Source organism: Lepidochelys kempii, chromosome 7 (assembly GCF_965140285.1).
Source record: "Lepidochelys kempii isolate rLepKem1 chromosome 7, rLepKem1.hap1, whole genome shotgun sequence".
Lineage (NCBI taxonomy): Eukaryota > Metazoa > Chordata > Testudines > Cheloniidae > Lepidochelys > Lepidochelys kempii.
The window spans coordinates 120535042-120561300 of NC_136386.1; the positions used below are offsets into that span (position 1 = coordinate 120535042).

Genomic DNA, 26259 nt, shown 5'->3' on the forward strand with positions numbered 1-26259 from the left:
TTTCCTTCCCTCCCTGAGTCTTTTTCTTGCCTGTTTTCCAGCCAGCACTAAAAATGGAATATGATTTCCAAACAGAAGCCATTCTCCTTGGGCTTCAGTAGAGATGGGTCTGAACCAAAATGTCTGAGCATCCCTGGACTCTTGAGGGGAGGGATTTGAAATCTCAGCCTGAATCTGAAGTTTGCCAGTGGGCCGAAATCCTGGAAATGACCAGCCTCAAACTTGGGAGCATTTGTAATCTGGATCTGAATGTTGTGCCTTGGGCCCAGGGGTAAATATGGTGGAAAGAGGGTCCAGCTGTTAGGACGCTACCTTGGTACCCAGAAGATCTGGGTCCAATTCTCTGTGCTGCCACAGGCTACCTGTGTGACCGTGTCAAGTCACTTAGCCTCCCTATTCCTCAGTTCCCCTTCTGTAAATGGAGATAACCCTGCCCTGCCTCACAGGGTTGTTGTGAGGAAAAAGTACAATAATGATTGCAAGGTGATTGGACACTGTGGTGATGGGGAGCTGTATGGGAACAAGGGACTCCTTTTCATTATGAAAGTATTGGTTGGGGTTTTAATAGCAGCATGGATTCTCCCTCCAAACCATGCCCCCAAAATAAAAAGCTGACTAATGACATCCTGCTATCAGGTGCTTGAAACCCCCCGTTCCCCTTCTGCCCCCCACAAAAGTGCAGTGTAATTACTGCTGCTTCATAGCGGTGAGTGGGTGCATTTATCTCCGGGCCAGGCGTAAGATGGGCTGGAGTGTTGCCAGTGATGTTGCCCATATGTTAATGAGGAGCTCCTCATTAACATATCTGCCTCATCACTGATACATGTGACGCTTCCTGTGTCGAATACTCTTTCCTCAATGCAAAATATCCACTGATTTCTCACTCTTCCCCCACGCACCCTCCTGCTCCGGGCGCTCAGGATCCACCCGGCTTCCACCTTCCTGTGCTGCCCTGAGACTTCGCGAGGTGGGTCCCAACCTAGCAGCTCTCACAGCAGAGGCATCGGTGGCACAGGCCAGTCACCCTGCAGCCCTGGGCTGCCTGGAGGTTGGTTGGCGGGTCCCCTAGAGAAGTGGGCGGTGGAGGGATGGGTCCCCCTGAGGGCGTACCTGTCTCCTATAGTGCTGTTGGAGGAGCAGGTCTCCCTTGCCTGGTTGATGCAAGAATAAAACTCCAAGATCCCTCCCAGTGCCAGCTCTTTAGACTGGAAGCTGGGGCTGGGCAAGCAGGCCCGGGCAGGAAGAGAAGCAGGCAGCAGGGCCTACAGGGCACCTTTTCAGTGCAGCAACAGCAGCTTGGCTCTGCCTCCCTTCTCCTCATGCACGGCTAGAGCGGCTGGTGGGGGTGTTGTTGAGGGGAACCACAGGATACGTCGCCCCCCAGGCATACCCATACAAGAAGGGGATTCCCATCGCACCGGCTGCTGCAGTCGCAACAGTTTGGAGCTAGGCTGCGTGGCAATAATGCAAGCATTTCGTTTTCCACTGATGCAGCCCATCTATACTGGGGCATTGCATAGCAGTAGCTACACCAGGGCAAACCCTGGCTGCCTTAACCCCACCCCAAACACGCTAACAAGGGCTTTTTGTCCTTGGCCTGTCAGTGTGTGCAACAAGAGTGATGTAGTGGTGGGAGTCTGCTATAGACCACCGGACCAGGGGGATGAGGTGGATGAGGCTTTCTTCCGGCAGCTCACGGAAGCTACTAGATCGCATGCCCTGATTCTCATGGGTGACTTTAATTTTCCTGATATCTGCTGGGAGAGCAATACAGCGGTGCATAGACAATCCAGGAAGTTTTTGGAAAGCGTAGGGGACAATTTCCTGGCGCAAGTGCTAGAGGAGCCAACTAGGGGGGGTGCTTTTCTTGACCTGCTGCTCACAAACCGGGTAGAATTAGTGGGGGAAGCAAAAGTGGATGGGAATCTGGGAGGCAGTGACCATGAGTTGGTTGAGTTCAGGATCCTGACGCAGGGAACAAAGGTAAGCAGCAGGATACGGACCCTGGACTTCAGGAAAGCAGACTTCGACTCCCTCAGGGAACGGATGGCCAGGATCCCCTGGGGGACTAACTTGAAGGGGAAAGGAGTCCAGGAGAGCTGGCTGTATTTCAAGGAATCCCTGTTGAGGTTACAGGGACAAACCATCCCGATGAGTCGAAAGAATAGTAAATATGGCAGGCGACCAACTTGGCTTAATGGTGAAATCCTAGCGGATCTTAAACATAAAAAAGAAGCTTACAAGAAGTGGAAGGTTGGACATATGACCAGGGAAGAGTATAAAAATATTGCTCGGGCATGTAGGAATGTTATCAGGAGGGCCAAATCGCACCTGGAGCTGCAGCTAGCCAGAGATGTCAAGAGTAACAAGAAGGGTTTCTTCAGGTATGTTGGCAACAAGAAGAAAGCCAAGGAAAGTGTGGGCCCCTTACTGAGGGAGGCAACCTAGTGACAGAGGATGTGGAAAAAGCTAATGTACTCAATGCTTTTTTTGCCTCTGTTTTCACTAACAAGGTCAGCTCCCAGACTGCTGCGCTGGGCATCACAAAATGCGGAAGAGATGGCCAGCCCTCTGTGGAGATAGAGGCGGTTAGGGACTATTTAGAAAAGCTGGACGTGCACAAGTCCATGGGGCCGGACGAGTTGCATCCGAGAGTGCTGAAGGAATTGGCGGCTGTGATTGCAGAGCCACTGGCCATTATCTTTGAAAACTCGTGGCGAACCGGGGAAGTCCCGGATGACTGGAAAAAGGCTAATGTAGTGCCAATCTTTAAAAAAGGGAAGAAGGAAGATCCTGGGAACTACAGGCCAGTCAGCCTCACCTCAGTCCCTGGAAAAATCATGGAGCAGGTCCTCAAAGAATCAATCCTGAAGCACTTGCATGAGAGGAAAGTGATCAGGAACAGCCAGCATGGATTCACCAAGGGAAGGTCATGCCTGACTAATCTAATCGCCTTTTATGATGAGATTACTGGTTCTGTGGATGAAGGGAAAGCAGTGGATGTATTGTTTCTTGACTTTAGCAAAGCTTTTGACACGGTCTCCCATAGTATTCTTGTCAGCAAGTTAAGGAAGTATGGGCTGGATGAATGCACCATAAGGTGGGTAGAAAGCTGGCTAAATTGTCGGGCTCAACGGGTAGTGATCAATGGCTCCATGTCTAGTTGGCAGCCGGTATCAAGTGGAGTGCCCCAGGGGTCGGTCCTGGGGCCGGTTTTGTTCAATATCTTCATAAATGATCTGGAGGATGGTGTGGATTGCACTCTCAGCAAATTTGCGGATGATACTAAACTGGGAGGAGTGGTAGATACGCTGGAGGGGAGGGATAGGATACAGAAGGACCTAGACCAATTGGAAGATTGGGCCAAAAGGAATCTGATGAGGTTCAATAAGGATAAGTGCAGCGTCCTGCACTTAGGACGGAAGAACCCAATGCACAGCTACAGACTAGGGACCGAATGGCTAGGCAGCAGTTCTGCGGAAAAGGACCTAGGGGTGACAGTGGACGAGAAGCTGGATATGAGTCAGCAGTGTGCCCTTGTTGCCAAGAAGGCCAATGGCATTTTGGGATGTATAAGTAGGGGCATAGCGAGCAGATCGAGGGACGTGATCGTTCCCCTCTATTCGACATTGGTGAGGCCTCATCTGGAGTACTGTGTCCAGTTTTGGGCCCCACACTTCAAGAAGGATGTGGATAAATTGGAGAGAGTCCAGCGAAGGGCAACAAAAATGATTAGGGGACTGGAACACATGAGTTATGAGGAGAGGCTGAGGGAGCTGGGATTGTTTAGCCTGCAGAAGAGAAGAATGAGGGGGGATTTGATAGCTGCTTTCAACTACCTGAAAGGGGGTTCCAAAGAGGATGGCTCTAGACTGTTCTCAATGGTAGCAGATGACAGAACGAGGAGTAATGGTCTCAAGTTGCAGTGGGGGAGGTTTAGATTGGATATTAGGAAAAACTTTTTCACTAAGAGGGTGGTGAAACACTGGAATGCGTTACCTAGGGAGGTGGTAGAATCTCCTTCCTTAGAGGTTTTTAAGGTCAGGCTTGACAAAGCCCTGGCTGGGATGATTTAACTGGGAATTGGTCCTGCTTTGAGCAGGGGGTTGGACTAGATGACCTCCTGGGGTCCCTTCCAACCCTGATATTCTATGATTCTATGATTCCCGGGCTATGCATCACTTAAAATCCCTGCTTTGCTCAGGTATCTAATGAGACCCAACATCCAGCTGAAGTCACCTTGTCTGGGATTCTCTGTTCACACAACAGGTTACTGAAGGCCACCACCTCAATCTGGCAGTGAATGGGTGGGAACATGTTCTACCCACATACCTGGCAAAGCTCTTGGGGGGTGCTGCGGAAGCGGACCCCTTTCAGACTCCAGATACTTTCTGTCAGTAGAATGAGCAGCTTTACTCTTTTGGCGCCCTTTGTGCAATGACTCTAGGGTGATAGGCATGGAAGCTTCAGCTAAGTAAGAGACCGAGGAGCCTGAATTGCACTTTCAAATCAGATCGGGATTGTGAAGTTACACAGCATGCTGTGATGGTTAAGTGAAGTCTGAGCCCTGTCCGAGTATTTGTGAAGGGGGGACACTACAGCCTCCATCCACTGCTTGATCCAGCACAGACCCAGGGACGCTTTTGGCACTGTGATGTAGTGGGGAGTTGTTCTTTTGTAGCGTGTCTCTCAGAATGAGGTGACTGTTTTCCTGAATTCAGTGGTGCTGGAGGGGTGTAACTGAAGTCAGAGTTACATTCATTGTGTTTTGCTGACTATCGCAACAGAGTCATTCTGTCAATTTTTTTCCCCTTTAAATACTCAGGATCAGGATTCTGAAAAAATGTATGTACATAACATGCCCATTGCAAGAGGGTGACTTTGGGGACCTTCTGCTGCCACTGAAATTGCTGGCATAGCTCTCATTGATTTCATGGATGCGAGATTAGGTACTGTACCTGGGCACATGGCAACGCAACACTACAGTTCATGACAAGCAGTAGAGAACAATACTGTATCAAATTGACCCTATCAAATCCAATTCAGACTGCAAGGAGATTTCTTTTTCCCCCGGGTAGGCAGAATGTGATTAATTTCCCAAATGAAAAATTGTTCAAGACACACATGCTCATAAATTATGGAACAAGAGATCCCATTACTGAAAGCTACGTTTGAGCCCAACAACACTTCCCAAAATAACAATGAGAAGATAATGTTATTAACAGCCTTTCTTGTTGTTCGGTGTATGACTGACATAGAGTGTAAGCTTATGTGCTTCCAAGTTGGGACCGCTATCTGATGAGGGCTGCCTAGATGTTTTTGGACATGAAAAATAATCACAGGTCTGATAACAAACTGGGCTGAGTGACACTACGATAATCAGAGGTGACGTGGGGGCGGGCACGCAGGGTCACATCCCCCCCACTTCTGCCAGGGTGGGAGTTGGACTGAGCGTGGCTGAAGGGGACATGCCTGGGAAAGGCACCGGCACCTAGCACTCCCGCTGAGCCCTGCTAGGAGGCGCCCAGAGCAGGGAATAGAGACAGGACTGGCAGCATAGCTCTGCCAGAGGGGGCACGGGAAAGACGTCTGAGCCCCGTCCCTTCCTCAGCCGCAGCTGTACTTACCAATGCTCAGCAGTAGGTGTCCGGAGCCCACTCCAGTCCGCACTGTGCCCGCCGTGGGGAGGCGCTCGGAGAAGTAAGCAGGGAAGGAGCTGTGAGGGGAGTGAGGGCAAGGCGGTGCTGGCTTAGAGCGGGTGTGAGAGGCACAGGGGAGTGGGAAAGGCTCCAGAGGCAATGCATGGGGGAATCATGTCCCGCCCCCCTTTAAATTATGCCCCCCACCACCATCAAGAGTTATGGGTCGTCTCTGACAATAATATAATACATAATAATAACTCGTGTCTCTTTTTAGTATAATATTGTCAATACTGACATGAGCATTTTCTTGAATTATAACAATGGAATGTGTGGATGAGGGTGAGAGTCTGTCTCCAAGAGTAATTTTTCTGTGTGGCCCTCGAGGTGATGGCATACGTCCACTAGTGGAGTTCTACCTGAAGACTACAAGTCTATGGCCTTGACCACCCCGGAGGGTTATGTGAGGTCCCTGGTTTTAGGACTTTATAAACTATGGCCAACCCTGCACAGCACAGCATGCCAGGACACAAAGACAAACAGTGTTTGGGGAGCTGCTTTTCCTGTGTGGTGATGCTGGGAGAGAAGGCTTGGCTTGTTTGGGTGTGTATTTTGTTAGCAGCCTGTCCAGTTTGGCTGCTCTGTGCCCTGCATTGGTGCTTCAGATGTAATTAATGGAGATACTCAAGGGGAATTATTAACTCACATTTCTAATTCTGATTTTTGGTCCTCTTAATTTCAGTGAGATTTTTCTTTTAATTTTAAGAACAAAGATTTTTTTTTTTATCACACTGGCAGCAGCAACCCTTATAAAACCCCCAAACCTTAACAAAACCGCATCTGTTTCCAGTCCTTTTCTTTTTTTTCCGCCTCAGGCAATGAAAAGGACGTATTAAACATGAAAGGAAGACGAAAGAGTCTATAGGTCGAGAGTCCCCCTGTCACCTTTGCTCAAGGCCCTTTTCCTTTTGAGGGGGGAGTAATTGGTCAGAATGCTAATCCCTGAATGAGCCTTTTTATTCTTTGACTTCCAGTGGGAAAGGCTGTTGAGATGTGACAGTGCAATTTGGGGCGGACTTATTTGGTCTAACATTGGCACTTTGTTAATCCTGTACAGCTCCTACTCTGTCAGCAAAGTGGCTCTATGAGAGACGGCAAACTTTAACAATCTGGAAAACACCCAGGATGCTCAGGGCAGGAGGGAACAGCAGAGGCTCCTGCTAACAACAGCACTTCAGAAGATTAAAAGAGACTCACATCTGAAGGGTACTATCTCTTAGGGCTTGTCAATATGAACACTTAGTTCCTGGCAGGCTGGGGTGTAAATCCATTCCACATAAGTCTGCTGTGCACCAAGATCTACACTACACCATTAGGTTGACGTAAGCTGCCTTGCATCAACCTCGCTGTGGAAGTGTCTTCACTTCAGTTTGGCTCCTGACGATGTAAGTGCTTGTCTACACCGATTTAGTAACACCACCTCCCCAAGCGGTGTAGAATCATGGTCGATGACATTAGGTTGATTACATCGACAGTTACAGGGCCTACAGGAGCCGTCCCACCTGTCCCATGCTGACAATATGCTCGATACAAACGCTGCTGGTGAGGATACTCGCCGCCGACACTAGGCGCCAACTGTGCGCGCACACAAGCGATTTAATAACTGTGGTGGCTGTAAACTGATGTAAATTAGGTCAGCATAGTTGTGTAGTGTAGACATGGGCTAAGTGTATCTGTGAACTCTACTGCCACGCACAAAAAGTTCCATAGTGCACTTTGTTTTACCGCCTTCTGAAACAGAAGTAGATTAAAGAGCACTGGGGAACTTCTAGTGTGTGGCAGCCGGGTCCACATGGACAGTTAGTGTGTGGTAGGTTAGTACAGGGTAGATTTACACCCCAGCTTGCTGCAAATTGTTTGTATGGACAAGGGCTTATGTAGATGGCACATAACACTGACATAGTTCTTCCTAGTACAGGTCTCAAAGTGCTTTTCAAAGGCCAATAAACATTGTTATCCCCATTTTACAGGTAAGAAAGCTGAGACAGAGTGATAGACACAGCCATTTCAAAATTGTCCAATAATTTGGGCTCCATCAGTTTTTGGGTACCCATCTTGAGTTACTTGTGGCCTGACTTTCGGAGGCACTGAGCACCCGCAGATCCCATTGACTCCAGCCGGAGTTGTGGGTGCTCAAACCCTCTAGTCGTCAACAGCTGGGCACCTAAAAATAGATGCACTCAGAATTACTGGGCAACTTGCCGAAGGTTAGTGAGCAGGTCAGCAGCAGAACTGGGAACATAAAACATGTCCCCACCCCCCCACCTCCCCCCGCGAGAACCTACTGCCTTTCTGAGCAAATGCAAGGTCTTCTTTTTAGATCAACTGCATTTGTTCCTTATTGCAAGTGAAAGGGTGTATATTTTAGTCCAGAGAAAATGTAGGTCTGAAGGGATTTTCTTTAGACAAGAGTCTGCATTGTTAATGATTAATTCTTGGTTAATCGTACAGCACAATACACTTCACATACATTAAGTGATGATTCCCTGCTCCAAGAAGCTTACTACCTAAGGGCCTGATCCTGTGAGATACTGAAGTCAATGGGAGTTGAGGGTGCTCAGCACCTCCAAGTATTTCACCCTAGATGAGGGACCCTGTCCTGCAAAGCTCTTACTCTTTAAAGTTAGGCACCTAACTGAATACAAAGGCACCTAGAGGCAAAGCCTGATTTTCAGAGGTGCTGAGCATATGCAGGGCTCATTGACAGTCATGTAACGGGTGGTGGAAAGGTTTTGTCGGCATTAGTTAGGGATGTCTGTGCTACTTCATGCATGAAGAAGCCATGAGTGAGTTATGCTGATCATCCCAAATATGTACCTATGAAATCTTTATACTGCACCCATCCCGTCATGGATTCTGTATCGGCCACACATTTTACAGAAGAGTTATTTTAGGAGTGATTAAGAGGGTTTTATTGGTACTGGTTGTGGTATCCCATTAAGTACCATGATCAGATACAGCAATGGAAGGTATGTTATGAAAACCTAGATCGAGTGGTTAGTCAATTTAGGGCTCAGATAGTTCCTTGGTGCCTTGGCAGAACTGTTAATAGAACTGTTGACTAATAAAAGAATAAAATGCATTTAGATTAATGGTGGGGAAGGGGACGGTGGTGATTTTTCACAGGCTTGCCCCACATTGATGGGCTCTGCCTGAACCCCCACTGCAGTGACAACCACCCTCAATTCCACACCAGTCCAGCTGTCATATCCTCCCACATGCACCCAGTAAAAATCCACAAGCAACATCCACCTGCGCTGAGTTCCCACACACCCTCCCACCTTCCCTCAGCCACAGGCAATATTCTTAGCGATTATTCCTGTATCATTATTTGTATCCCACTAGCACCCACAGTGGGCAGGGCACTGTCCAGGCACACAGGAAGTTGCTGCCCAAGCTCCAAGCATTAGGTGCTTGATCCTGCACTATTGAGGTCAATAACAGCTTTGCTATTCATCTCAATGGACACAGGATCAACCCCTAAGAGAGCTGCCTTTTTTATATATGAAATCCCAAGCATATGAGGCATGTTATTAGTCCAGACATCTGGCCACCCTAAATTAGGAATGGTGCAGTTTGACTGAGATTTTAAACTGATCACAAGCAGACCTCGGCGTCAGAGGCAGTAACATAGACACAAAGTGCGTTGTTCCAGAAATGGTCCCCAGATTTCGTCTTAGGGTATGTGTACACTGTGAAATTAGGTCGGTTTTATAGAAGTCGATTTTTAGAAATCGATTTTATACAGTCGATTGCGTATGTCCACACTAAGCACATTAAGTCGGTGGAGTGCATCCTCACTCCCGTGGCTAGCATCGACTTATGGAGCAGTGCACTGTGGGTAGCTATCCCACAGTTCCTGCAGTCTCCGCCGCCCATTGGAATTCTGGATTAAGCTCCCAGTGCCTGATGGGGCAAAAACATTGTCCCGGGTGGTTTTGGGCACATGTCATCAGTCGCCCCTCCCTCCGTGAAAGCAACGGCAGACAATTGTTTCATGCCTTTTTTCCGTGCAAACGCCATACCACGGCAAGCATGGAACCCACTCAGCTCAGCTCACTGTCACCGCTGCTGTTGTGTCCTGGGTGCTGCTGTCAGCAGACAGTGCAGTACGACTGCTGACCGTCATCATCCATTGCTTCCACTGCAACTCTGCTCTCCTGGTGCCATGAATCTACCTTGCAGGTCCTCTTGTCGTTCTGTATAAATATCTATTCTCGTGGCATCCGTCGTCCTCCACCGCTTCTGCTGCAACTCTGCTCTCCTGCAGACGCCATACAACGGCAAGCATGGAGCCCGCTCAGTTCACCGCTGCTGTTGTGAGCATTGTAAACACCTCGCGCATTATCCGGAGTATATGCAGTACCGGGCTAAGAGGTGCCAGCACGAAGATGATTTTGATGAGGACATGGACAGAGACTTTCCTGAAAGCACAGGCTGTGGCAATTGGGACATCATGGTGGCAGTGGGGCCGGTTGATACAGTGGAATGCTGATTCTGGGCCTGGCAAACAAGCACAGACTGGTTGTTGCATAGTGTTGCAGGTATGGGATGATTCACAGTGGCTGCGAAACTTTCGCATGCGTAAGGGCACTTTCCTGGAACTCTGTGAGTTGTTTTCCCCCACCCTGAAGAGCAGGAATACCAAGATGAGACCTGCCCTGACAGTTGAGAAGTGAGTGGTGATAGCCCTGTGGAAGCTTGCTGCGCCTGACTGCTACCGGTCAGTCAGGAATCAATTTGGAGTGGGCAAATCTACTGTGGGGGCTGCTGTGATCCAAGTAGCCAATGCAATCATTGACATTCTGTTATCAAGGGTAGTGACTCTGGGAAATGTGCAGGTCATAGTGGATGACTTTGCTGCAATGGGATTCCCTAACTGTGGTGGGGCGATAGATGGAATGCATATCCCTACCTTGGCACTGGACCACCTTGCCAACCAGTACGTAAACCTCAAGGGGTACTTCTCAATGGTGCTGCAAGCACTGGTGGGTCACAAGGGACATTTCACCGGCATCAATGTGGGATAGCCGGAAAGTGCATGATGCTTGCATTTTTAGGAACTCTGGGCTGTTCAAGCAGCTGCAAGAAGGGACTTACTTCCCAGATCAGAAAATTGCCATTGGGGATGTTGAAATGCCAATAGCTATCCTTGGGGACCCAGCCTACCCCTTGCTCCCATGGCTCATGAAGCCGTACACAGGCAGCCTGGACACTAGTAAGGAGCAGTTCAACTATAGGCTAAGCAAGTGCAGAATGGTGGTAGAATGTGCCTTTGGACGTTTAAAAGCTCACTAGTGCTGTCTGCTGACTAGGTCAGACTTCAGTGCAACCAACATTCCCATTGTTATTGCTGCTTGCTGTGTGCTTCATAATATCTGTGACAGTAAGGGGGAGACATTTATGGTGGGGTGGGAGGTTGAGGCAAATTACCTGGCGTCCGATTTTGAGCAGCCAGACACCAGGGCGATTAGAAGAGCACAGCAAGGCGCACTGCACATCAGAGAGGCTTTGACAACCAGTTTCTTGACTGGCCAGGCTTCCGTGTGACAGTTGTGTGTATTTCTCCTTGATGCAAACCCGCCCCCTTTGTTGATTTTAATTCCCTGTAAGCCAACCACCCTCCCCCCTTCGAAATAAAGGTCGAAACATCGTTCTCCCTGCTGAAGGCCTAAGGGCTTCTTCTCAACCGCCCTTAATAGAATTCAGGCCTGGCTGGTTTGAGTAAGCTTTTTTTGCTTTTAAAACAATGTTGCAGCCGCAGATAATGCCTTATAGTGTAAGGTTTGCTGATGCCAAGTTAAAGATAATAGGAGATAGTTACAAGGCCAGACAAAATGTGCTGGTTGTTTAAGTTGCTAGAAATGCTTGTTAGAGGTTGCAAAAAATAAACATTGTTGTAACCCATATAAAAAAGGCAGAGTATTTGTGCAAAGTTTTAATTGGCTGATGTGTAGTGCAATAGTATTAAAAAATATAAAAGTGTGTGTAATGACCTGCTCTGGTGTGCAGGATTTGAGATTCTATTCTCCCTGTACCTTGTTTGTAGCTGCAAATAAACTTCTCTGCTTCTCCACCCCGTTGTGATTATTGAGTGAAGCACACCGGGTAACGAGCCCCTGCTGTTGTTTTGCCTTTCGGCACTGGGTGCTGGCAACATTTTGAAACCATGTATTCTTTCTTTATTAATTAAAAAAAAAAAAGGGAGATAACTGACAAGGTAGCCTGGGTGGGGTGGGGTGGGGGAGGAGGGAAGGACAAGGCCACATTGCTTATTGTAGCCACACTACAAATCAAACTGTGTGAATGACAGCCTTCTGTTGCTTGGGCCATCCTCTGGAGTGGAGTGGCTGAGTGCCTGGAGCCTCCCCTCCCCCCACACCCCGCGTTCTTGGGCATCTGGGTGAGGAGGATATGGAACTTGGCGAGGAGGTCAGATGGTTGTACAATGGATGCAGTGGGGGTCTGTGCTCTTGTTGGCTTTCCTGCAGCTGCATCAGGTGCTTCATCATATCCGTTTGCTCCCCCATTAGCCTTAGGATTGCCTCCTGCCTCCGCTCTTTGCATTCCTGCCTCTGCTCTTCGTGCTCACTTAATGCTTTCGTAGTCTCTAACACTGAATGCCTCCATGCATTCAGCTGTGCCCTATCAGTGCGGGAGGACTGTATGCCCTTGGAAAACATGTCATCACGAGGGTGTTTTTTTCGCCTTCTAATCTGCAATAACCTCAGGGATGGAGAAGATAGGGGGAGCCTAGAAACATTTGCACCTGGGGGGAGATAAAAAAGGAGAGTAAAATTTAAGATGATACCTTTCTAAGAACAAAAGGAAGACTCTTTCACAGTGAATCAAGCAATTCACAGCAGGCAGCATATGTGCTTTAGGTACAAAGTCGCATTTTGCCTTTTATATTGAGCGCCTGCTGGTATGGTGACACATTGCACACGGCTGGGCAACAGAATTCGGTTTCCATACAGCCATGGTAAGGCAAAGGGTATGCGAGGTTGGCTTCTTATGCATAACACGTGGGAATGGTTTTAAACTGAAGCGCCATCCTTTCCCATAGCAAGCAATGGGTTGGGTTTCACATTTAAAAGGAGGGGTTGCGGTTTTCGGGTGGATGTACAGCACACACCTCCCCTCACCCCACCACATGGCTTTTCTCCGGGATGATCCCTTTTAGCCAAACGCAAACAGCCCAGAATGAACGGGATCCTTTTACTATTCCCTTACAAAAATTCCTCTATTTCAACCAGGTGACCATGAATGATATCACTCTCCCAGGCTAACACAGAAAGATATAAGACCAAATGTTGCTTGAACGTGACCAAAACCCAGGACCATTCACTGCCATGCTTTGTGCTGCAATGATCCCAGAATACTTTCAGAGTACCTCCAGGAGAGCTTCATGGAGATGTCTGGAGGATTCACGCTCCATCCCCAGACATGTGAACAGACTTTTCCAGCAGCTGTACTGGCCGCGAATGGATCCCAATTCTTCAGGGCAAATCAAACATTAAACACTGTTGCTTTTAAACCCTGTACTGTAGTTACAAATGTGCACTCGCCAGAGGTGCCTTCTCCAGCTTCAGGGTCAGGGATCCCGCCTTGAGAGGGTATTGGCTCCAGGGTGATGAAACGGTCCTGGCTGTCGGGGAGAACGGATTCACCGCTTGCTTGCTGCGCATTCTCCTCCTCCTCCTCTTCCTCATCCACAAAATCCTCCTCCCTCTTGCGTGAGACTCCCTCCTTGCAGGTGTCCATGGACAGTGGTAGTGGTAGGGTCCTCTCCTAGAGTGGCATGCAGCTGATCATAGAAGCAGCATGTGTGGGGCTCTGACCCAGAGCAACCGTTTGCCTCCTTTGTCTTTTGGTAGGCTTGCCTCAGCTCCTTAACTTTCATGCGGTACTGCTGTATGTCCCTGTTGTAGTCTCTCTCCAACATGCCCTGTGAGATTTTGGCAAATATATTTGCATTTCTTCTTTTTGATCGGAGTTCTGCCTGCACAGATGCTTCTCCCTGTACAGCGATCAGATCCAGTGTCTCCCTTTTGGTCCATGCTGGAGCTCGTTTGCGATTCTGTGGGGACTGCATGGTCACCTGTGCTGCTGAGTTCGCCACACTGACCAAACAGGAAATGAAATTCAAAGGTTCCCGGGGCTTTTCCTGCGTACCTGGCTAGTGCATCGGAGTTCAAAGTGCGGTCCAGAGTGGTCACAATGGAGCACTCTGGAATAGCTCCCGGAGGCCAATACCATCGATTTGTGTCCACGCTACCCCAAATTCGACCCAGGAATGCCATGTTGATTTTAGCACTACTCCCCTCGCCGGGGAGGAGTACAGAAGTCAATTTTAAGAGCTCTTTAAGTCGACGGAACGGGTTTGGTTGTGTGGACACATTCATTTTAAAATCGACCTAACGCGGCTAAATTCGACCTAACACCATAGTGTAGACCAGGGCTTAGTTGGCCGTAGTAGGTGAACTGGTTAATAGTTTGCTAACATATCTTTCTAGTTGCACTGAAACTCAGGCTTGGCCATGATCAGAGGCTGAATGTGGAAGACGCTCTGGGGACAGCACTTTCCTTTAAAAGATAAAATAGAGACCTCTGTTTCATAAAACGCATGGCATTTACATTTCTGGACACAGCTTTGTATGGATATTTGCACAGCTCAAATGTTTTGCTGAACTCCTTGCTTTTTATTGATTCCCAGGGCTTGACGAGCACAGTTGCCCAGTTATGCTTGCCACCCAGTTGTTTGTTTGTTTAAATTCATGCTGTAATTGCCGCCTCCCAAATACCATAACTGCGCTGAGGAGCTACGTTGCTGCCAACATTGCTGCTGAATTGGATTGATCTTCGCATGTGTGCCTCACAGATGACCTAATTTTGCTCTTCCCTAGAGGATGATCCAACCTAATTTATGGCAAAAATCGGAGAGCTTGCTTTTGATTAGAGTAAAACTATTACTAAAAAGAAGGGTCTTTTCTTCATAAACTGAATGCCAATGTAAGGTAGATCTGCACAGTGTTTCTTTCTCCTTCAGGCAGGCCCCGTGGTCTAGGGGTAGAGTGAAGGACTGGTGTTGAGAATCCTGGGTTCTGTTCCGAGCCCTGCTATTTACTCATTTTGTAACCTTACAAAGTTACTTCACGTCCCTGCCCCTCAGTTCCCACCTGTAATTCATCTTTAAGAATATTTACCTCTAGCATTGGGTTGTTGTGAGGCTGAACTGTGTTAGTTAAGTACTTTAAGATTTATGCCTTGGGAGTGGAAATATTATCATTCACACCTCCTGTGCTCCACCAACTCTAGGGTGGAGTCTCTTTAGCCACATTATTGCCAATCCTGCCAAAGGATGTGGCCAGAATTTTACTATGCATGTACCATTGCCAAACTACACTGGAAAAGATGTTGTTAACCAAACCAGTCTCCACTGAGTGACCTTGCCACAGGGGCCATCAACCTCAGTGGACATTGCTCAAAGATTCTTTCACAGCCTTGTTGGCACTGGCCCATTGACTATGAGGTAGTGTCTCTGACTTGTGGGTGTCAGACTAACTTCACTGTTGATGGTAAATCTGAAGGGGATGAGACACACAGGCAGTGGGAAAAACATCCTATCCAATGATAATATTTGTATAGGTCTGGTCCTGTCAGGCCACTGGGTCTGCATTTCAACAAATGCAGCTTGGACTCATCGAGGACCTGCCATCAAGTCAATGGAAAGGCTTCAATTGACTTAAATGGGCTTTGGATCAAGCCCCAACTGAGTGTGATGGAACTTGGTTCATAGTTAGATGCAGCATAATGACAAAGAGCTCACTGTGCCTAACAGAAGCTTTGAAGACAATTGATGAGTGTTCTGGTCCTCATTAGAAAGTCAGCACTTACTGTGAGGAACCACACTGTGGGCATTTCCTGTCCTCAGTACAGGAAAAGCTGCAGTATCTCAGATGCCACTGTTGTGGTACCTGTTGGCAAATACTGATTGTGTAATAGGAATCATGGTGTACTGATGAAAGCAGGACTTTCATATGACCTGACAAAGGAGAGAAGCTGGTTGTTTCAGCGTGTGGTAGGGCACATTCAAAGATATTTTCCCTTGTGGTGTTGATGATTAGATCTTGCCAGTGTGACTGGGTTTTAAACCCCAGTGATTTCCACGTTTGTCTACCATGCCTTGATGTTTGGAAATGGATTGTTTTAGAGAATGTCAGACGAGACACTGGCTACAACGCAACATACCTTTCTAGCCTCATCTTAGGCGAGAAGCACATGCCAGAAAGAGATTTCATTAAGGCCTCAAATTGCCCAACTTGCCTTCCCTTTCCCCTCATGGTGCGAATGACCTTATGCCTAGCAGCCTTGTCTTGAAAGTAGTTTTCCTTTGTCTTTAAGGTAGTTTATTTGCGATAGGGCAGATGTCCCTGGAGCCTCTTAAGAAAAGTTTGCGTGTGTGCATGCGTGTTTATGTGTGAGGGAGAATGAGGAAGAGATGATGTTCCTGGTGTTGAGCAGAGCATAGAATTGCCCAGGCCCCCACAGGAGCAAAAAAGAACCCGACAAAAGAAAACTCCAGTCATGTTACCATCGGCTCTAAGAAAGTGAACACTTCTGCATCCCTTGGGCTCCCTTGTGTGATGAGCTGCTTCAGCTCTCTTGAAGGAATCTGGGGACTTGTGATCATGTGAAAGTTGAGCTCCTCTGGCGTGGAGTGGATGCTGTCCTCCACTGCAGCATATCCTGGCAGTGAAGCTGCGGAACCAGCCCAGGAGGATCACCCTAGCGAAAGGATGGTTCTCTGGTGATATGGAGTTAGTGTAGGGGCCAGCATGCAGCGAGCAGCCCTGCAGCAGTGGAGTACCAAGGGGAGCTTTATGCCACACACCGGTCTGATTTGTGCTCTGTGTTATTTGTCTTCACAACTGTTCCTGATATGGATAGGCTATTGCCTTGGAGGGACGGCAAAGAGTTGTAGCTGGAGTAACGACTTTAGAGGAGTTTCCAGAAATGTATGGTTCTTTGGGTGATGCCAGTTAGATAAATTCTAAAATGAATAATGAGTGGCTAACCATTACAAAGCGCCATACAAATAATAACTAAACCATGTAGAGCTGAGCCTGATATGCAGAGAGGCTAAGTAACTGGCCCTGTCTACCGCACAAAGTGGGGTCAGTGTGAGAGTAGAACTTGGAGCTCTGGAGTTCCTTGCCCTCAGTCCTGCACTCAGATCACTCAGCCATGCTTCCCTGCTTTCTCTGGCTCTCCATTGGAGAAGATATTCCCTTTTAGAAGAGGAAGGTTTCTCTATGGGGCATGTTTTTTTATAATCAACTTACACTCTGTGTTTCCCATGCTTTATTTAGTACTTCTCGATGATTTGCTTTGACGTTGCAGCTTGCGTGCAGGATCCACGTGCACAGACAGACTGATTCTGACATGCTCTATCTAGCTCTAGGATTATTAGTGTTTGTGCTTTGTTGACGCTGGTTTTTTGGCTGCCCAAACTGTCTTCAGAACCCTCTGTCACCCTCACTAGTAATTCCCACTGACTGTTGAAAGCACTTATCAGCTGCAGCAGTTTTGACAGCTGAGCTCAGGCAAAAACTCTGACTCCATGAGATGTTCCTACTGTCTCCACTCTACCTCCCCCCCCCCCCTTCCACCAGAGGGACATATGTGAAACTTCCTTCCCTCCTTTCTTTGTCAGGAGTGAATGCTGTCCCTGTTGGGACCCCATCACTGGTTGGTTGACTCCAGGAAGTCATCAATGAAATCCACTGAGGCCAGGATGTCTCATGTAAAAGTGAGACGATGCTGTATCTGGATTGCAAGATTAGTGGCTGCCTCCCTCTATGCATCTCACTGATAATAGCATGTGCTTCCTTGAGAAGCGTGAAATCACTCTTCTGCCCCCAAAACGTTAGCTCCTTTGTGTCTTTTTCATCTCAAGGATGCCATTGTGGGTTCAAACGCTCTGTTTACTTAATGGCCAGTTGGGAACAGATGCTTGAGTGTTTGCCTGCAGGGCTTTAGGGGGAATGTCATGGTTTGAAAAGGGTGAGGGGGTGTAAAGGAAGTTTGTGTCTCAAAACCAGTTGCCTGTCTGTGTTTCTTCAGTGCATAAACATAATGAAAACAGATATAGATGGAATAAGAGCCTTCATAAAAATAAAATACGTTCGTCCCAAAGAAGGTTTCAGTTACCATGGGGGAAGCTGTGAAGCTAAGGAGGAGATGCTGTGGCAATGTTAGGGCCACATTTTTGTCTCCTTTCCACTGCTGCACTGTAACTGAGAAGAGAAGTGGATATACCATATTGAATGAATTCACTCTGAGAAGATGACCTTAGATTGAATGCATCATACTGATACATTTTATCTCCCAACTCCTCCCAGAGGTAAAAGAAAGAAAGGACCAACAGTGCATGCATGTGTGCGTGTGCGAGAGAGAGAGAGAGAACAAAAGCAAGGTGGATTGCATGCTTTTAGGAGGCAGCAACAGACTTGACCTCCGCAGCTGCAGATTCTGAAGTTGGCCGCAGCCCAAGTTATTTTAAGCATAAATCATGAAATATTACATTATTTTTAACATACCCCTAAATATCACACTAGCTGCTTAGGATACATCTTTATTGTATGGTAAGTTTCATATAAGATTCTCTGAAGTTTTGTGGCTCTGCTTGGGCTAAAACGTGACACACACAACACAGAGTAAGCACTAATTTCCTTTGTGTTCGATATATAGTGCGCTGGGCCTAACTACTCCCTCCCTTGTGAAGGTGCCATCAAGAAAAAGTTCCTTGTATGGAACAATCAGTGTCCTTAGATCTATCATCAAAAGATGTGGCAAAAGTACCTTCAATAACATAAAAGGAAAGTCAAACTCTATAAGCCCTACACAGTATAAAACTATATAGCGTGTGTTGGTGGCATCAGATAGATTGTGGATTTATATTTATCTCCCAGGGGAAAAAGTGATTGAAAACACTTTTCTCTTGGAGGTATGTGAAAATCTGCAGGCATTTTGCATCGTTTTTTTGTTGCAGTTGTGGTGTGACAGCGTGCTAGCTGGGTGGGATTCATTGCAATAGCAGGGGTTGCATACTGCACGTTTCCTATTTAAACAGCAATGTCTGTTTAAATTTTTCAGCACCCCTTGTAAGTTGTTTTGGGCTGAAATGCTTCCTCTCTCGCTCAGCCCTGCCTTTCTGGTTTTGATATACTGTGGATTCCCTCTCCATGCTAGTCTCCACAGTGCTACTAATGGCTGGTCTGGGCCCGAAGTGTTTAACTTTGCAGCTATGGGAACCAGTAAATGGAACATTAAATCTCATCCTAATGTGGACTGGTTCAGTGTGATAAGCAGATGAACCATATACTCCTGGGGTATACAACTTTGTATACATCATGTTGGCCTTTCTTTAGTATTGCTGCCACTTACTTTAGTACTGTTGTATTACCAATCAGAGCAGGGCCATATGGGACTCCTATGAATGCCTCGAGCCCCTACCCTGTCTGTTTCTGGTCCGCCATCTGCCACTGATTTACATGGCATGTATGAAAGTCCACGATACCCAAAGTACAATGTTACACAGGGCAAAAACTGTATTAAAAGAACATTATTAAGGTTATACAAGTCAGGAAATGCAAACTTTTCTTGTGTCTCCTTGAACATCAATGTGGTGCACCGAATAGGGCAGAGGTCCTGTGGAAAAAACCAGTATGTGGTCATGTAATTAAAGACTACACATGCCCAGGAGGAGAATACTCAAGGTTACATGTGCAACCATAAACCTGGGATTTCTTAACTTTTGAGTGCTTGACTTTACCACCTAAATAATCTTCCTTTAACATAGTGTGTGTTGATGTAATTTCCTAGGGTGTGTGTGGTTGTGTGGTGTCTTTAAAATCAAGAACTCATTACATATCACACCCCCAAGGAGGTGACATCCATGTTGTTTCTTTCATGATGATAACAACAAATGCTCAGAAATTCGAACACAAACCTTACATTTCCCCTTTCAGACACTTTGAAATGCACCAGACCATTCTGAGGACTCTGTTTCTTCACTGAAATGTCTGCACCAAGTAACCCAGGCATAATACTGAACTGCTGCAGCTGTATGGGGCCTGCAAATGACACATCCCCCCCACGGTTTCCCCATCGTACCAATCCTAGGAGTCAATTTTAATGCATCTTCCAGATCTTCCATGGTCCTGTCCAAGTCTGGGACATCTGTGAATGAAATACTTGCCCAGTACAGTGCAGTCAGCTTCTAAGCTACCATGTGAGACGGAGACAGGCTTATCATTCACTACCTAGCAGGGCTGTAGTAAGAGTCATAAGCTGTTTACTATTCTGTAAAATGGGGGTGTGATTCCCGTGGACAGATTTAGAAGAGCTGCAGTAAAATTCTGTTTCTCATTGAGAGGAAATATATACCATATGTACTCGCATTTAAGCCGAGGCTTTATTTATTGATGCTGAAAACTACCAAAAAATAAGTGATTTGCATATGACCAAACCCCTCTGTCTACCACCTCCTAACAAAAGTCGCCTCATGTCCCTGGCAGTTTGCTAGAGGCTTATCCATGGCCCTCAGTCCTGCCTTGGGACTCACCAATCTCTTAGGGCTTTGCCTGGCCCAATTGCTCACCTTTTTGTTTCTTGCTTATTTGTCCATGTGATCACTGGATTACCAGAATTGTCACACGAGTCAAGCCTCTTCATTAGACTGTCCATACCGGTCTTAGGGCCAGAGCATCCCCACTGGTTGTGTGAGCATAGATCCACTGTACCTGCTCTTGGGGTGCATAGAAGGGGGAAGGTTCCAGCTGTGCTGCATCATTCTCCCCCCTTCCCTGACCTCATGGGTCCCCAGGATCTTGGGAATGAGGGTCGAGGTGCAAGGGGAGAAGAACAGGGAAAACACCATTAACTCTCACTGGAAATGCCCTATCTTCTCACAGCTGCTACTGCTCAGTCCTAGAGGGATTCTCAGGTAGCAGCATGGCTTCTGCAGGCAGGAGCATTCTACCTGAAGAAGAGGGGCCGGCGAGGGGCCGGCAAGGCACCTGCAGAAGATGTATCTCCCTAGAGATGCCTCTGCACCCTCAGAGCTGGGCCTCCCTTTCCCCAAGGATTCCCAAGATCTTTGGGGTTAGGAGCCCACTTTCTCAGTCACTTCACACCTCTGAACTCGGGGCCTGAGTGGTTGGTCAATCTTGCTGAGATCTCTGTCTCTTCTGCTCCCTTCCCTAGCATGGCTGCTGTACTGAAAGGCCCGGCATAGCCCTCCGTGATGCTAGTACTATTCAGAATGCTCCATAATCGAATATTCCTATCCTCATACTCTTTTGGTACTGGGTAACCAGGAAGGCAGGCCTATAACCCAGTTCTAACCTTTGCTAACTACTGATATTGGTGTTTTCTAATGGCACTTTCTGCATAGAGAGAACCTGGGAGAAAAAATTAAAGCACCTTCTGGGGTTTGTTTCATATTAGCACTGTGATCATCTTGACGTTTTCCATCTCCATTTAAGGAATGAATTAAGACTCATCATATTTTGGGGGTCTTTTTTGTACTCTGTGTTTAATATAACCTTCCTTACTATATTTATCTTGTTCCTTATGCTCCAGTCTTTCATTTATTACATTACTTTGAAGATGTTGGCAGTGACCGGGCATCCCTGTAAACGCTTTTAGCAAAGCTGAATTACATTTACAAGAGATCTTTAATGTGTTTAAGTCTTTGGTTCCTTTATGTTTTTATATGGTCACCACTCTGGCTTTCAGTTTGTGGCTTGGACTGAAAACAGGAAAGCTGGAGGTTTGCTTACTCTTTACAGCACATTTATAAAATTCACAAAGAAATGAAAAGTTTGCCCACACCAACACTTTTATAATGCTGAGAAAGGAGCTATTTTATTCTCCATTATTAGGTTTTTTTTAAAAAAGGAGGTATAATAATTGCATCCTCTGGCACCTTTCATTTGAGCCTCATGGAGGGTTTTATAATAACAAAGTCTCGCAAATACATGTTGTTGTTCCCATTTTACAGATGGGAAAACTGAAACAATAAGGTTGTGATTTGCTTGGTGTCACACAGCAAGTCAGTGACAGGGCAAAGGACACAACCTAGGACCCCACATGCCAGCAGAACAATTATTTTGCTAAATGACTTAGCATTGACAACGTTAGCTTTCAGGATGAGTGAAGATTCTCCAGTGTCCCTTGGGCCTTGTCACAGCATGGCACTGCATCATAAAGTTGTGCCACGGTGTCATTCTAGAACAGTAGAATCTCATGGGGTGGACATCTACATTATTAAGAACAAATTTTCCCTGCAAGACGTGTCAAGATTAATGAGAACCATGTGTTTTTAGTTCCTGGGGGGTGATGTATCCACTTTTCCTTGGCTGGAACGAAACTAACCATGCTGTTAAGGTCTTTGAGACTGATAGTTTGGGAGGAAACAGGGAAAAAGTGGGAGCGTCCTGATGGATTTTACCTCCTCCCAGCTGTTAAGGTGCATGGTCCTGTTCAACTTCTCAGGTGCTATAAGCTTGGCCAAAGGAAATTCTGGAATTTAGGTTTTGGCTCAGATTCCCTTTCCTCCTCATTTTGCCTATCCTATCATCTGTGAACCACTGTCCTTCATTTCTCCATTGTCCAGTGGGAATAAGTTTGCGGCAGAGGTTGGTGAAAAGACCAGTTTATGTCTGACATGGAAGCTTGATGGACTAAATACGTTCTACAACAAGAATGTATAATTTATTCTTGTTTCAATGTGTTTTAAAAAAAAATTCAACATGAGAGAAAAAAGGAAGAAAAACACCAAAAAAGGATGCGAAAATATATTCCTTTCAAGCCAAAAAATACCAACTCCATGACATCTTTTTCTGTGGGAAACTCATTTTCCTAGAGCATCTCGATAAATTCTGGTTTTATCAGTTTAACACAAAACCCAGCAATTTATTTAAGCTTCACTTGCTTGCAGAAATTTTATCCACTAAAAACATCAGGATTGTTTTTTTTTTTCACTTAAAAAAAAATACAGTGTCATGGCTGAGATTATAGAAGATACAGTTGAATGTACCGCTTGCCTGTTGAGTTACCGTTTGTTTGCTCTCTATTGATTTCTGCGTGAGTTACCTGCATTTGCAGTCTGTAGGGAGGGGAGAGTAGCTGCTGTGGGCAGAGAATAGGTGGGTAGGAGTGGGGAGGGGGTGGAACCTTGGTTCCGACCTGCAGAGGCAGATTAAGATTTATTGGGGCCATGGGCACAAAGAACATTTGGCCCCCTACACGCTGGTGGCCCAGGGATGCTGGAACTGGGGGAACCACAGGGGCCATGGCCCCCCACTTTTAAAATGGGCATAGTAGCCTTGGGCAGGTGTGGATCAATGACAGCAGGGGCTGCACTTTGTGGTGGGGGAGCTGATAAAGTGATAAGGCTGCTCCTCGGCCCCCAGCGAAGGGCAGGTGGAAGGTCCAGGGCTCCGCACAGCAACCCAGGCTTGCTGGATGGTTCTTACCATGGCCCAGTTCTAGCTTCTGGCCTGGCCGGGGGTGGGGCCTCAAGGGGCAGGGCCACAGTTCCAGTGCTGGTGGGCCCCCGCCCCTCCCTCCCCACTTCTACACAGGTTCCGGTTTCCCTGCAGGGGCCCCCAAATTGCCCCGGGCCCAGTAAGCCCGTGTGTTAATCCGCCACTGTCGCCCTGCTCTCACCCACTGCGCTGGCCCTCGCAGCTGCGCTGTTGCAAAGGGGGAACTAAGTCGTTCCAGGTATACAGCTGGAACTGCTTGCTTCTTCTCTGGAGCAAAGGGGGAAGCAGAGACCAACTGTGACTCTTTGAGGAATCTTAGAAAGGAATATTTGTAATATTTTTGGCATTTTCACTGTAGCACTTCAGTGAAGATGCTACTATGCTGACGGAAGAGTTTCTCCCATTGGCGTAGTTAATCCACCTCTGCAAGAGGCAGAAGACACTTTCCGATCGACATACCGCTGTCTACACCTGAGATTAGGTCGGTATAACTGTGGCACTCAGGGGTGTGGATTTTTCACACCCCTGAGTGACATTGTTATACTGGTGTAAGTTTGTAGTGTAGACTTGGCCTTGGCCGAGGTCAGTGCAGCAAATTTGTGGCTGAGCAAAGAGTGGAACCCAAATCTTCTGACACTTTGTCTTCTGCATGGGGCACTAGACCATGTTTCCACTCCATGCTATCATATTATACCATAGTCCCACCCATATTCCTAAACCTCTCTCTTTATGTATTCCCTTTGCAGGTAAAATCCTGTTCCGGAGGAGTCATATTCGAGATGTAGCTGTGAAGAGACTGAAGCCCATTGACGAATATTGCAGGGTAAGAACTTTATCTTCACAGAAGAATGAGTATTGTAGGATTACGGATGGACAACTATGCCAGGTGATCAATCAAAGATACCCATGACTAGCAGACAGTGCAGCGCTGGAAATCTCCCGCTGTTGCCATTAGAGAGTTTGAGCTGGCTAAATCAGACTTGCAGAGCCTGTCCCCAGGAAGGGTCTGCTTGGAAAAATTAGGAAGTGAAAAAGGAGAAGAAAAAGGTGAACTGAGAATTGCCCTTTCTAAAACATCAGCAGGTAAGGAGGGGGCAGTGTACTTGAGCACAGAGGAGCCTTTGACCTACAGGATCCTCAGACAAAACTACTGTAGATAGTGCCAAAGATGGGAGAGTTTTGCTTCAGGGAGCTTCTTTTACCAGCATGGTGCCCCGTGTGTCCAGTGTTGAAGAAGACCTTTAACACCAGCATACATTACATGTCGAGAATCTTACTATCAGATAAGGGATTCTGTGCGAAACAGCTCTCTTCATCTTAGCCTCAAACTCTGGTCTGAGCTCTGGTTCTGCCAGACAAAATTCCTCTGCCTGTCTGGTCCTGGTACAATTCCTGCGTTAGGAATCCTCTTGTGTTTTACCATTACAGACAGAGGTAACACAGCCCAGGGAGCCCAAAAGAGTTGAAGATAGCCCTCTTGAGGACTCCTGAGCTAAAAGATGCAGCCATGTGTGCCCAGGCTGAAACAGGCTCATCACAGGCACAGAAACACCTAGCCAATGGTATAAAAGCCATGAACCTAGTTTCACCTCTCAGAGCATTTCGAAGAGATGTGGTCAGCAATTAAATCCACTGGAGTTGAACCCTAGAGTTGTCCTAGTGCACATGATGGGTGATTCAGAGCGGGGAGCAGAGTAGTAAATATGACATTTGCTAAGTCCTACCTGCCCACCAGTTCAATAATATTCCAATTAGACCAGGTTTTGCTTTGCAGGAAGCTAGAGATAAATGATTTACTACTTTTTCTAATTGTGTTTCCAATAACGAGTGAAGCCCTGGAAAATACGTTGCAGGGAGGAACAGTGCATTGACAAGTGGAGGGTGGGTTTGGTGACCTAGTCTGCCTCTTCCATCCCTGATTTTGCGATTTGTTCATAATTAATCTTCTGACACTAAATTAAAGGGTATTTCTGAGCAAGACTGGTGTGCTGGTTTTAAGGTGGGATCAGTCATGTCAACCAAAGTGCATAATCTAAACCCAGACTTCGTCTTTTATTTCCTGTGATTTTTTTCCTTTTTAAGAAAACTAGATGGGCAGGCGGAGGAGAAAAATATATATTCCTAAAGATGCTTCCCATCAGGTATTTGCTTATGCAAATTGGGTGCAGATCACTGGAGACCATAGAGCCTGAGGCATGTGGAAAGGGAGCAGACTTTCTGCTAAATTGAAGTCCTTGTCATCTGAATCATCCAGTCCAGAAAACTGGGGAAAAAAGTCTTATCTCATGAGATCAGGCTTTTTATGCAACAATTAATGCAGTGTCTGACGAATAGTGGCCTAATAGCTATCTTTAAAAATGTGTGCTTGTACTGTATTCCCAGCATTATTTGTTCAGGAAGGAACTGCATGAGACACATGCCGTAAGAAATAATGTCATGGGTTCACCAAACAGGCATGCCATGTAGAAGGCAGTAGTTTATGCCGGGGAGTGCAGACATGACCTCTGACCGTGATGAACTGGAAGCTGGTTATCTGGGCCGCCATTGTCTGAGAAGCAGACATACCAGTCCCAGGTTAGGGTTACATCACCGGTCATGTCTGAGGAGTCTATTACAGTGACTGTTGCACTTCAGGCCTAATAATTGCTATCCCTGCCTCTAGCCATCCTTTTCATTACGTATTTTCTCTCATGGAGAAGTCCATTCAGACTGACACTAGCTTTTAGTTGAGCACAACGAACCTCCTTCATTTCCAGCAGGCTTCTCATTAATGCTAGACCAGATTTGAATCACTAATGGGCAAATTTCAAGCTATGGCTCAGTTTGGGGAAGCTTGGAAGCTTCTCCAAAGAGAGGCTAATTTAATTTATTGATTGATTAATAAATCAGTTGATTAATCAATCAGTGCTCTTTGCCTCAGTCTTTTACATTAATCTAAAAATGACCAAAATTCATTAAAATATGCAGAGCCTGCCACTAAAACAGTCTGCAGGTCACTGAAA

General features: G+C 46.8%; 1 protein-coding gene across 3 annotated transcripts in view; it reads left to right on the forward strand.

Annotated features, from left to right (window-relative positions):
- The window catches only part of SH3PXD2A (SH3 and PX domains 2A), a 394865-nt gene that overhangs the window by 139376 nt on the left and 229230 nt on the right, over positions 1-26259 (forward strand). For all 3 annotated transcript variants that reach the window (XM_073354456.2, XM_073354459.2, XM_073354458.2), the window contains exon 4: positions 24004-24080. In XM_073354456.2, the coding sequence (XP_073210557.1) occupies positions 24004-24080 (77 nt within the window). The remainder of the gene's footprint in view (positions 1-24003; positions 24081-26259) is intronic.